We start from the raw sequence: 12,448 nt of genomic DNA, 5'->3' as shown, positions 1-12,448 counted from the left end.
TGCATATGAAGACTAATCTTGCATTTAAAGACTAATATTATACAGAGATCAGTGGTACTCAAAGACATTTTAGGCATAATATTAATGAACAAACTCCATCGCACACCTGCAAGTGATAGGTGTGTAGGATAATAAGACCAACCAGGTGGATCGTTTCAACAGACAAGCAATTCCCGCACACTATCGTAACTTGCAACTCCTGATGAAGGTCGTGTGACCGAAACGTTGTGTCAATAAATATTACTTCTTTGCAAGGCATAATATTAAGAAATGTGCATTATGTGATAAAGAAATCCTCCAAATAAAGTTTAATTATAATGTTCTATCAGTAGGTCTTAAGTGATATGTCAATAAACATGTTAATGGGTTTGAAGTATACTTGGTATTAAAAAAATGTATTTTAAGTAAATTAAGACAATCTAGGGAAATCTTAATGTGTCATCTTATGTGTACAGGCACGGTTCTACAGAGAGATGGAAATTAGCTTTTTTATTTAGGAGAAAGCAGGCAGATACCATTTATAATTTTATTTTATTTTATTTTGTGTGGCCATGAAGCTGTAGTTTGCATCATTTTTAATAAATAAATTGCTAATAATATACACCATCATTCAAAAGGTTGGGGTTCATAAGTTTTTTAAATGTTTTAACCCTTGTGCGACCTTATGGACTTTTTTGTCCGTTTCAGTTTTGTTTTTTTTGTTATAAGTGTGCCTGTGTTAATGCCAACTGCATAAATCTTGGCTCAGGTGTGTATTTTTATTGAAATTTTAATATTTCACCCCCATTTCCTTCAAAAAATAAATTTTACCCTCTGTACAAAACATACTCACACTCACGACCTTAAGGACAAAAATGTCCACATTGAAACCCATTAAAACTGAAATTTTTTAACCCAGGGCCATTTGACTATAAAATGATGCAATATTTGCTAATAGGCATTCATTCTATCGGCAAGGCTTCAAATTTTAAATGTTTACTATTTTTTACTAGATTGTACCATTTTTTTCAAATTTGGCATATAAAAGAAATCTACTATTTTTCATTTTTTCATGAAAAAAAACCTGTGGCATTATTTAACAAACCAGCATTTTAAGGGTTATAATTCTGAAAATTAATGAATGTTTGGTATCTATGGATAGAACAGATGCTGGTTAAAAAATTGACATCAGTGAAAGTGGGAAAAAAAATAATAATAATATTTTTATGGCATTGGCATTGGACATGGACATTTTTGTCCATTTTGCACCTATGTGTAACTTTTTTTTTTGAATGCACAAGGGTTAAAGAAACAGTAATATTGATAATAATATATATATGTTTTTCTTTTTTAGTTTATTATAAGATGTAATGTATTCTTGTGATGGCAAAGCTGAATATCCAGCAGTCTTTACTTCAGTTTTCAGTGTCACATGATCCTACAGAAATCATTAAAAAATGTATTAAAAAAAACCTTTAGGTAAACTTTAAATATTTTGCATTTAAAGGCTGATATTATACAGAGATCATACAATACCTATTAATAGTGATATTAAAATACATTTTATGCATACTATTAAAAAATGTGCATTGTGTGATAAAGAAATCATCCAAATAAAGTTTAATTACAATTTTTATATTAGTCTTAAGTGATATGTTAATAAACGTATACTTAGTATGGAATAAATGTATTTTAAATTAATGATGTCAATCTAAGGAAATCATGATGTGTCATCTTTTGTGTACAGATACAATTTTACAGAGAAATGGAAAATAGCTTTTTTATGATGCTGAAAGGAGAAAGCAGGCAGATGACATTTATTTTATGTGGCCATGAAACTGTATGAAACTTTTTTCTATTTTAGTTTATTATAAGATGCAATGTATTTGTGTGATGGCAATATATATTTAGCAGCCTTTACTTCAGTCTTCAGTGCCATGATCCCACAGAAATCATTAAAAAACTGTATAAGAAATACTTCAGAAACACTTTAAATATCTCACATTTAAAGACTGAGATCATACAACTCTTATTAATAGTGCTATTAAAAGACATTTTAGGCATAATATTAAGAAATTTAATAAAGTTTAATTATAATTTTATATCAGCAAGTCTTAAGTGATATGCCAATAAATATGTTAGTTGATTTGAAGTATACTTAGTATGAAATAAATGTATTTTAAATAAAACCTTTGTGTACAGGTACAGTTTTACACAGATGGAAACTAGCTAACAGGCAGATAACATTTATTGAATTTTATTTTATTTTATTTTATTTTATTTTATTTTATGTAGCTGTAGTTTACATTATTTTTGATAAAAAATAAATTGCTAATAATATACACCACTGTTCAAAAGGTTAGGGTTCATAAGTTTTTTAAATGATTCAAAGAAAGTCTGATCACCAAGGCTTAATTATTTGACCAGTACAAAAAAACGTAATATTGTGATATATCAGTGCAATTAAATAATTAAAATTATTTTAGTTTATTATAAGATGCATTCCTGTGATGGCAAAGCTGAATATTTGATTTGATTTTTCAATGTTAAAAACAATTGTGCTGCTTAATATTCGGAAACCCTGATACATTTTTCAGGATTCTGTGATGAATACAAAAAATCTAAATCATTTTTAGAAATACAAATCTTTTGTAACATTATAAATGTCTTTACCATCATCTTTGATCAATTTAATGCTTTCTTGCTGACTGAAACTTTTAGTACAGACCACAAACTTTTAAAAAGTGGTGTATATATACTTCATTTCAGACCCTGGCCATAATGAATCAGCTGTCTGCAAAGTTCAATAATTAAAAAAATGAAAGACTACATTCTTTTTAACTACTCTCTCTCTCTCCACATTTTCTCCAGACATCGAAAGGCATTATTCTGAACTTTGATAGTCAGTGGACCATTCCAGCACCACACACCCCTCCCACCCCTCTCTTAATTAGATATGCGCCGCTTAACATTTAATGACAAACTTGTCGATGCTAAATCAGAGATAAAATCCCAAAGCTCCTCTTTAAAGTAATCACTGTGAAAATCCAGTCAGAAACATTGCACTATGTGCCTGCGCCCGGGGCTACGACAGTCAATGCGACGTTCCCACTTCTTTTGTGACAAGGCTGAAATGAGTTCACTCAGCCACAAGGTCAAAGACTCTCTCCCCAGAGCGGTTAACGCTAAGAGGGCTCCAGAACGCATCACCTGCTATTTTGGGCACAAACCCAGATGAAGGCTACAAAAATACCCATTCACAGTGTTGAAGAGAGCTCTATGGATCATGACGACTCTAAAGAGCCGCTAACTGCAGCATTCAAACACTTTTCAACAATCATTACACACGTCTAGGGTCTCAATTAATGCATTTCGGGTGCATCTGCAACATACAGGCAAGCTGCATAGCTCCACGACTGAAAAAGCAAAGGCAATTATGATACTAACAAGCATCATCTCTGACCTTTCTTATTTCACATCAACAAGTTCAAGATGGAGCCGCAAACAGAGAACAACAACTGATTAGACTCTAACAATCTGAGCATCAACAACAACAAAACTGCTTTAGCTTTCACTCCCGCAAATAAAACACCTGTTGCTTTCACAAATAAAATGCCAGCACTCTTACCGGCACATGTACCATACTCCAGAGGCCGTCCGCGCTGAGAAAGAGCCGTGTCTGCGCATCACTATCCCACTAGACTGCGTTCATCTCTGCTTATCAGGAAAGTAAAGTCATTAGAGAAACTACAAGAGTGGTAGTGACTGCCTTCCAGCGGGAAAGCAAAAAGTGGAGTGCAGTCAGGCACAAAGGTCGTCATGGCAACAGTGAATTTAGAGCCCCTTTGGCATTATTTATGCAACATTGCATCACAAAGGGTCCCTCCCACCAGCCAGTCAGCCAAATACCACCGCCCTCCAGTCACTCTTCCGCCTCCTCCTAAACTCTTCCCCTCTTTCTGACGCCATCTGTGCTTCACTCCGAAGAGGGGGGGGGGGCGTGGAGTCTCGTTGAAAGGATCGCAAAACCGCAGAGAGAAAGAGGTGTTTTTTGCGGGTCCAGGCAGCAAAAAAAGCACCGTTCCACTGTGCAATGCTAAGCTTTGTGCTTCCTCTAGGGATCCTAACAGGCTGTTCTGCCTCAGTAGCCTGCAATGGACAGGCTCCCTGAGCGGGAAGTAGCCTCCACTTGTCACAAAAGTTGGTTAAATATAGCACTCCGAGCAGACAGAAAAGCACTGGGGTAGTCTAGTAGGACAGCAGACATGTCACCTGGACCAAAAATGGTGATTCTTTAACATTCAAAGCTTTTTCTCTCACTACGGTACGCTGTAAAAAAAAATTTACAGAGAGATTTTTGGAGATTGTTCACTAGGGGTAGGAATCTTTTGGTATCTCGTGATTCGATTAAAAATCAACTCACGTTTTTCGTTTTTTAATCACAACTCACGATTTTTCATCTCATTTTTGGTGCACACTGAATGTATTTTTTATTCAAAAATAAGCAAAAATATTTTACACTTCACATTAGCGATGTGCCTGAATCCAAATACCGTTTCCAGAAAGAAAACGACGTGTACTATGGAACCCTTGAAGGGAATAAATTCGAGATGGGATGAAAAAATATATTTCAATGCTTTGAATATGAATATCAATCTGTTTTGTTTAACTGTTTAACTTGTCAGTTCTTGTCATATTTTATTACCATATTTTATTACCAACTATAGCGAATAAACTATGATCATTTAAAAAAGGTGTCTGAATTCTTTTGGTTTGACTGTATATGATTGGGTTATTCTACTGTACATAAATTGCAGGCATCAGGGAGCTGTTATTAATATATAGGGCTTTGAAATGGCTTTTGAACGCACGCTTGCTTTTTACTTTCACTTTCGAGATCCCATGATCGCACATACTCGGCGTGTACTGGACGTCACACTGGACGTCAAACTCACCATTATTTTGATACAAAAACACACTCTGTCCTGACTCGAGAATTCAGTGTTTCGTATGAACTATTAATTTCCTAATAAAGCAAAAATATTTTACACTTCACATTAGCGATATGCCTGAATCCGAATACCATGTTCGGAAAGGAAATGACGTGTACTACGGAACCCCTAAAGGGAATAAATACGAGATGGGATGAAAAAAATATATTTCAATGCTTTCTCTTGCAATTACAATCAAACCAAAACTTATTCAAACCCCAGATATAATTTTTATATTTTTTTACTAGTGGTGAAGGACACTATAGTTCTTTTATGTAAGTGAGGATAGCAAAATAAAGTAAACTGTGACTGGGTTTTTTCTTTTTTACACCACAGACTAAACAAAATTAAGCATTACCTGGTAATTGGTCAACAAAGTATTGACAGTTGTGTAAATATTGTCATACTAACAGTTTTGGTTGATTGTAATCTATTACATACCTTTCTATAAGTTATCTGACATTATCAATATGAATTTGTTCTGAAACTGTTTAACTTGTCAGTTCTTGTCATATTTTATTACTATATTTTTCACCAACTATAGCAAATAAACTATGATCATTTGAAAAATGTTTGACTGTATATTGTTGGGTAAGTATAATGTCTATAAATACCACATGTTTTACAAAATTAGATGTTTGTCAGTGGTGCTCAGGATCTGCAAATCATTTGCCATTGTCCTATCAGACGTCTCTTCTTACTCCCTTTATAGGTGGTAAGTGAAATTTTATGTACTGTAATGTAACAGGCAACCACTAGCAAGTGGCTATCCATTGTTCGTTTTCCGTGGCTTTCCGAATATGGATTCACTATTTGGGCACATCCCTACTTCTTATACTAGATCAATAATTATTGTTATTATTATTACTATATTAAAAGTCCACTGAAGTGCTTTGAAACATGCAGCATTATTCTATGTGTTGATTGAATTTCAACTGAAACAGGAAGGCAGCTGCAGCTTAGATGGCGGGATGCATTTGACTGGACAAAAAGTTTGATGAGAAGCTGAAGTGATGTCATCAAAATCGTTGATCCATAGCGGCAGAGATGAATGCTTCTTATAAATGCAAATTTTATCATTGTTTTGAAACACGCTAACTTATAGATAATCTTAAGGCTAACATATTCATACTAAAAGCCAAAAAACTTTTTGATTTCATGGGGATTTTAACTTGATTTTTGACATTTGTGAATCGATTCCCAACGCTAGAAGACTGAATCGTGATTCATATGTGAATCGATTTTTTCCCCCAACCCCTATTGTTCACTCTTGTCTAGAAAATTTAACTTCTAATTCAGTGTGTTACTTGCCATTTCTTTGTAATTAACTTTTTGTACACCATTTTAGTCTGTTTATTTTGATAAAAACTCATAAAATGTGTTTTGAATAGTCAGGAGTGTGACAAGAGCGCCAAACAGAAATGTATTCCCATTATCTTACATAATAACTCCAGAAAAGGCAGTTAAACCTATTTGTTTAGAAAATAAATAGCCAAGGGACTGAGAAATTGATTTGACTGCTTCAAGAGCCGAATGTGGTCTTCTGGCCTAAATGCCTAATTGCACCCTGTGGACAAAGACTGACATTTAAGTTTCTTCATTGGTCCATTTGATTGCAAAATGTCACTTGGGGTTCGCCTCATGAGTTCCTTTAAGGATTTAACCCAATTTCTATAATTTCACGGAGTTAAATGAGTCCACAGCCACTCCAGTCTGACCACACCGACTGAGAACTATACAAAACAGTGTTAAACAGACAGGAATGACTTGGATAAACTAATTCGGTTTGTAAAATGTAAAGGGAAAAGTAGACGTATTCCTAATTGAAAATTACAGCAGAAATGAGACTTCAAATAAACTTGAACAGCCTTTTTGTTGATAATTTGGTCAAAACAGTCTCAACTTTTATTGGAAGTAATTAAAAGAACTACTTCATTACATTCAAAATGTGATATTATTATGTGATTAAAAAAAAATCTAAATGACTTCACTTCTGGCTAAAGCAAATCACTCCTATCGGACAAAGATATAATGAGCTGATTAACTTGATTAAAATAAAAAAAGACTAAAATGCAGAGTTAGAATTAAAAGGAAAGAAATATTTGACCTTAGCAGTAGTACACCTTACAAACACTGACACTTTCCCCAAAGAATCCTTGCCATGCTCATAATAAAACTTCACATGCCAGTGGCTTTTTTATGAATAATTAATGTGTCATTTGAAAAACTCTAAGATAAATTTCTTTAATTAACACCACAAAAGCTAGGCTTTAATAACATCTTCTGAAAATTCTGAGAACACCTGTACTTCATACATTAATACAACTACTATAATCACTGTGTCAACATAATCTAAGAAAGTGACACTCAAAGGCAAATAATAAAATAAAGAGAGTTCACTATACAGAAGAAATCACACTAAGCAACATTTTACTATACAGTGTGAGCATTGCATATAGGTTGTTAAACATGCTTTCCCTGGTCATCGCATGTGATTCTGTTTAGCACAAGTGATACAGGAGAATTTTAATGGGAGAGAGTCGTACACAGGAGAGACTGTTCTGCTTGCACGTGCAACCTTGAAAACTGCACACAAAGCACACATACAAGAGACCTGGACATTTTGCCAGACATTTTGGTACGTTGTATTTATACATGGCAGAGAGGAGATGCTTTTTCACTGCTGCAGAGCATCCTTTGTCATCAAAATCTACACTGGTTTTAGATTTTCAGTTCAGTTTTATTCTGTGAATTTTGCCTCACGACCTCTGTGATAAAGTCTGACTAAATGCCTCCAAAATGGGAGATTGCCATCTAGTGGAGGAGAACAAAAAAAAAAAAAAAAAAAAAAAACATGGTAATATGTGTGAGTAGACAAGCAGTGGCAAAATGATAAGCATTTATTTTTAGTGTATTTTGAAAAGGACAGCATGCCTGCTGTGCTTGATTACAATATTATGAATCATAAATATGACTGTCATGAAAAAAAAAAAAAATTACAAAAAAAAAAAAAAACGCACAGGGTTATACTAAAACAGAGTGGGATGTGGTTTATGCTTACAAACCCCATTAAATCATCAAAATATACTGTATTAGTTAGAGTTTCAGTAAATGACTTTTCAGCTCGTTTTGAGGACTTATTTTCCCTGTTCCTGAAGGTTGGCAGAATTCATTTTTAGCACATGTAAAGTGTTTCTTTTTTCAGGAAATGGACCGAAAATAGTGATGACTCATCTTGTACTACACATTTCTGTACACTAAAATGCTCTCTATAGTGAGAATGCCCTATCTGCCAACATAACCTGACTACACTATATTTAGAGAAAGCTATTTATTAGCATTCCCATTGAATTCATTGTCTAAATATGCAAAATAAATGTATTTGGTCACTTTACGCAACTAATTTTGATAACAAGTAACTAAGATGAAAGAAGGTCTTACAGGTTTTGGAACAACATGAGAGTGAGTAATTATTTGACAGAATTTTCATTTTTGGGTGAACTAACTCCAAAACTTCAAACGATCCCAAATGTGGTCGTGTAGTGAAACGATGGTTATTTATTTATTTATTTTTATTACAATTTATATACTTTTGAACCTCAAATGAACATCTTGGATGACAAGGAAGTGAGTTCATTATCTGTAAATTTTTGTTCTGGAAGTAAACTACTCCTTTAACAATGTCCTTACTGCCTTTCTGAGCCTTGAACGTGTCAGTTGCATTGCTGTCTATAAAGGGTTAGAAAGTTCTTGGATTTGATCAAAAATATCTTAATTTGTGTTCTGAAGATAAACAAAGGTTTTATGGGTTTGGAACAACATGAGGGTACATTTTTTTGGTGAACTAACCCTTTAAAATGACAATACTTTTGGCATAACAGGAATAAATTGCATTATAAAAAATATTAAAATAGACAAACAGTTTATTTAAATGTGAAAAAAATGTAAATGACATTCAAAAATGTAACAACATGGCAACTAAAGCTCTTTGATATGCCCCATCCAATAATCCTTTTTTAATAGGAAGTACATCAACTCAGAAAAGAAATATCACACCATTTTTAAAATCTCCTCTCCGAGAGAAACACTGTACACGACATGGACTCTGTCCACCAGTACCCTCCAGTGAAAAGCATCAAAAAAAGATGGCAGACAGTTTTTCTCGCTCTGATAGGAGAGCTATTAGACTGGCCCACAGCAGCCTATGGCTGTGGCCTACTTTAACACTCCCCGCGTAGATTTCCAACCCTAAGAGCATGCCGCTTTTTTCTGTCCCATGTTTAAAAGCAGGAGTGCGAGCTAAACGCTAGCAGGAAGCGAAGGGCTTGTCACGATCCATTTTTATCTACACATGGTCTTGACTCAAAAATGGCCTCCACCCAAGACAGACATATATATATATATATATATATATATATATATGCAAAGTAAAAGTGAGAAATACTCTACATTATCACTCACTACACTCTGACATAAGCAATAATCCTATAATGCATTTCCTAAATGACTTTTTATGACAGGAAGTCATCAGCAATTACAATCACCTGTCATTATTCCTGACAGATCAAGCCGGTTTATCATAAGGTTGCGCCAACGTCTGGGAAGCTGTCCACCTGCTGACAAGCAGGTGACCAATCTTATTATAGATGGGTTCCGGCGTAGTGCCTAGCATAGCATGGAGACCTGATTGCAACATGGAGTGTCAAATATTTCACATTTCTTACACCACGCAGCCTCAAAACCTACATCCATTCCTCCCACTCGTCCGCAAAACCATGTGATACCGAGGCGCAACGGCGCATTTGCAGTGTGTTGACCATCAAAAACCATTTGTATCTGTGAATTTAGAGACCAGGCGCTAAATGAAACCGGCAGCACGAGATGATGGAAATGACTCACGCAGAAACCACCAAACCTTGCGGCTCCTTAACCCAGATGGCATATGCAGTTCATCTGAGGACTGGTATGGTTCTGTGTAATTACTGTTTACAGTTTATAAAGATTTAGAGAGTTTATAATTAAACTGTTGGAAAATGAATGTTTCCCCAAGAGTGTGGGGAGAATCATAACCGTCTATTAGAGACGGTCTGTAAGAATGAAGAACTTTACAGTAGTTTGAAATGAAGTACCTACCTGTTCTTTAACAGAGGCCAAGATGGCGGAGGTGGTCTCCGTCTCGGATCCATCTCCGTTTGAGGCGTTCAGTACCGGGCTCAACATGCTGGAGTTCTCTGTGTCAGAGGGTTGGTCTGGTACTGGCATTACTTCTGTAAACCAAAACAATAGCATCAACAGTTACTAGAGCATTCAGTTGAAGTATAAAAAATTTATAATGATTGACTGTCGGTTAAAATGCCATCAAAAATCATGGTTTGGCACTTCTCAGATGTCATAATACTAATCAAAGTGCTTTATCAACATTTTTGATTGTTTGTCCTGATGTAATAATTGTTAGACGTAATATTTAATTAACCGTCTCTGTTTCTTTCGGTCTCTCTCTGTCTTCTTTGACCTAGTTTTCTCTCCTCATCTCTCGAGGTTTGTGATTCCAAACACGATTCTCAGCTTGTCGCCGTCATGCTTTGATTTGTATACATCAGCTTCAGAAAAGACTTTGAAAACCCCATGAAACTAATTTTGGTTGTTTTGTGGCTTTCAGTTCATGTGCATTAGCATTGAGACCAACTATACGCTAATGTGTTAATAACCATTTACAAATTTTACTTTTAGCAGATATTAGGGTTGTCACGATACCATAAAAATGACTTACGATACTATACCAGCTGAAGTATCACGATACCAAGTAGTATCACGATACCATGCAGTATTATGTTAATTTCAAATCTACAAAATGAATAAAAAAATTCATAAATAAAAAGATGTAAATGAAAACAGGCAAGATTTTTCTCTGAATACTTCACTAATGTGAATAAATGACTGGCTATTGTTATCCATGAAATCATGTCAACAAAAGTCATCTGAGCACTGCACAGAAGCTTCATAGAGTGACATTTAGATGTGGTATTTATGCATTTAGACTGTACTTATAATTGCATAAATAATGTTATAAGATAAATGTTTTAAATACAAAACTCTGAATATAGAAATATGTTGGAAAAGAATGGAACATGACGGGAAACTTAAAACCGCCAGCAGATGGCAGCAGTGTTCATGATTGAATCACTGAGTTGTTCAAACGATTCTTTCAAAACGGCTGAATCATTCAGGGGTGAATCAAATGACTCGTTTTTATGAATGGCTTAGTGAATCAGTGATTCGCCCAAACTAACGCGAATTCAGATTCGAACACAGAAACGAAACTAAAACATCTTGCTCGTGTCTTATTGCTGAACTGTCACGGGCATTTTTGCTGCCATATCTTAAAATATCCAAGTTATATATATATAATGATTGATAAGAACCAAGGTCAAAACCACTGTTAATGAATGGAATTGCATTCGTGATCGCAAAGATGCTTCCAGAAACAAATTATTACACATGTTCTAAAAGTGGGCAAATGAATAAAAATACGAAAATTCTGTCTAGTAAAATATTTTGATGTTTAATAATTGATTCTTGGGCTGATATTTTTTAAATAACATTAGACAGTCGTCTGAATCAGACCCTCTCTTTTGATAAACTGCAGCGTGAACAAGGACGTGCGCGTGCAGCTTCTCATTTCAAACTGAACTGAAGCATGGTGAAACACTGAATAGCATATAGGCTAAAGCCTATACACCGCTTGTACTACACAAAGCACAGCAGAAAGACATTTTGGCAGTCAACTTGTAATGTTTCTGCTGGCGTGCATGAACGTTTTAAACAGTGTTCCTGGTCTTATCAACATATCTTATGGTGCTACCGTTTGGACGATACTACCGTTTCAAAAATGCAATGGCACCGCGGGTATTTGTAAGCTTTAGTATCGCGATACTACCGTAGTACCGGTATACCGTGCAACCCTAGCAGATATACACATATGCTACCATTAAAAAATTGGTACAATTTTTAAAAATGTTTTTAAAAGAAAAAGAGAGTTCGCATTTAATTCATTGAAATTGTGATTAAAAAATGTATTATGGTGAAATATTTGTAATTAAATCAAATGTATTCCTGTAATTTATTCCAGTGATAGCAAGGCTGAATTTTCAGCAGCTTTACTCCAGCCATCAGTGTCACATGATTGTTCAGAAATCATTCTAATATGCTGATTTCTTATTATTATCAATGTTGAAAACTGCTGCTTAATATTTTTGTGGAAACCATAATACATTTTTTCAGGATTCTTTAATGAACAGAGAGTTCAAAAGAAAAGCAATTATTTAAAACTTATTTTAGTTTACAGTCACTTTTGATTTTTTTTTTTAACTAGGGCAGTTACCAACAATTATTTTGGTAATCGAGTAATCTGACGATTATTCTGACGATTAATCGATTAATCGGATAATTATAAAAAATGTGTTGTAGTAATTAAAAAT

The 12,448-nt window shown here is 34.6% G+C and overlaps 1 protein-coding gene across 6 annotated transcripts in view; it reads right to left on the bottom strand.

Annotated features, from left to right (window-relative positions):
• Nucleotides 1-12,448, bottom strand: part of ctnnd2b (catenin (cadherin-associated protein), delta 2b) — a 123,088-nt gene that overhangs the window by 90,284 nt on the left and 20,356 nt on the right. For 5 of the 6 annotated variants that reach the window (XM_073848447.1, XM_073848448.1, XM_073848449.1 and 2 more), the window contains exon 2: nucleotides 10,104-10,237. In XM_073848447.1, the coding sequence (XP_073704548.1) occupies nucleotides 10,104-10,232 (129 nt within the window). In that variant the 5' untranslated portion in view covers nucleotides 10,233-10,237. Of the gene's footprint in view, nucleotides 1-3,607; nucleotides 3,748-10,103; nucleotides 10,238-12,448 lie in introns of those variants that run through there. The other variant, XM_073848451.1, reaches the window with a different exon arrangement.

Source organism: Garra rufa, chromosome 10 (genome assembly GCF_049309525.1).
Source record: "Garra rufa chromosome 10, GarRuf1.0, whole genome shotgun sequence".
Taxonomy (NCBI): domain Eukaryota; kingdom Metazoa; phylum Chordata; class Actinopteri; order Cypriniformes; family Cyprinidae; genus Garra; species Garra rufa.
The sequence above is the reverse complement of the archived record's forward strand: the minus strand, read 5'-3'. Positions and strand labels throughout refer to the sequence as shown.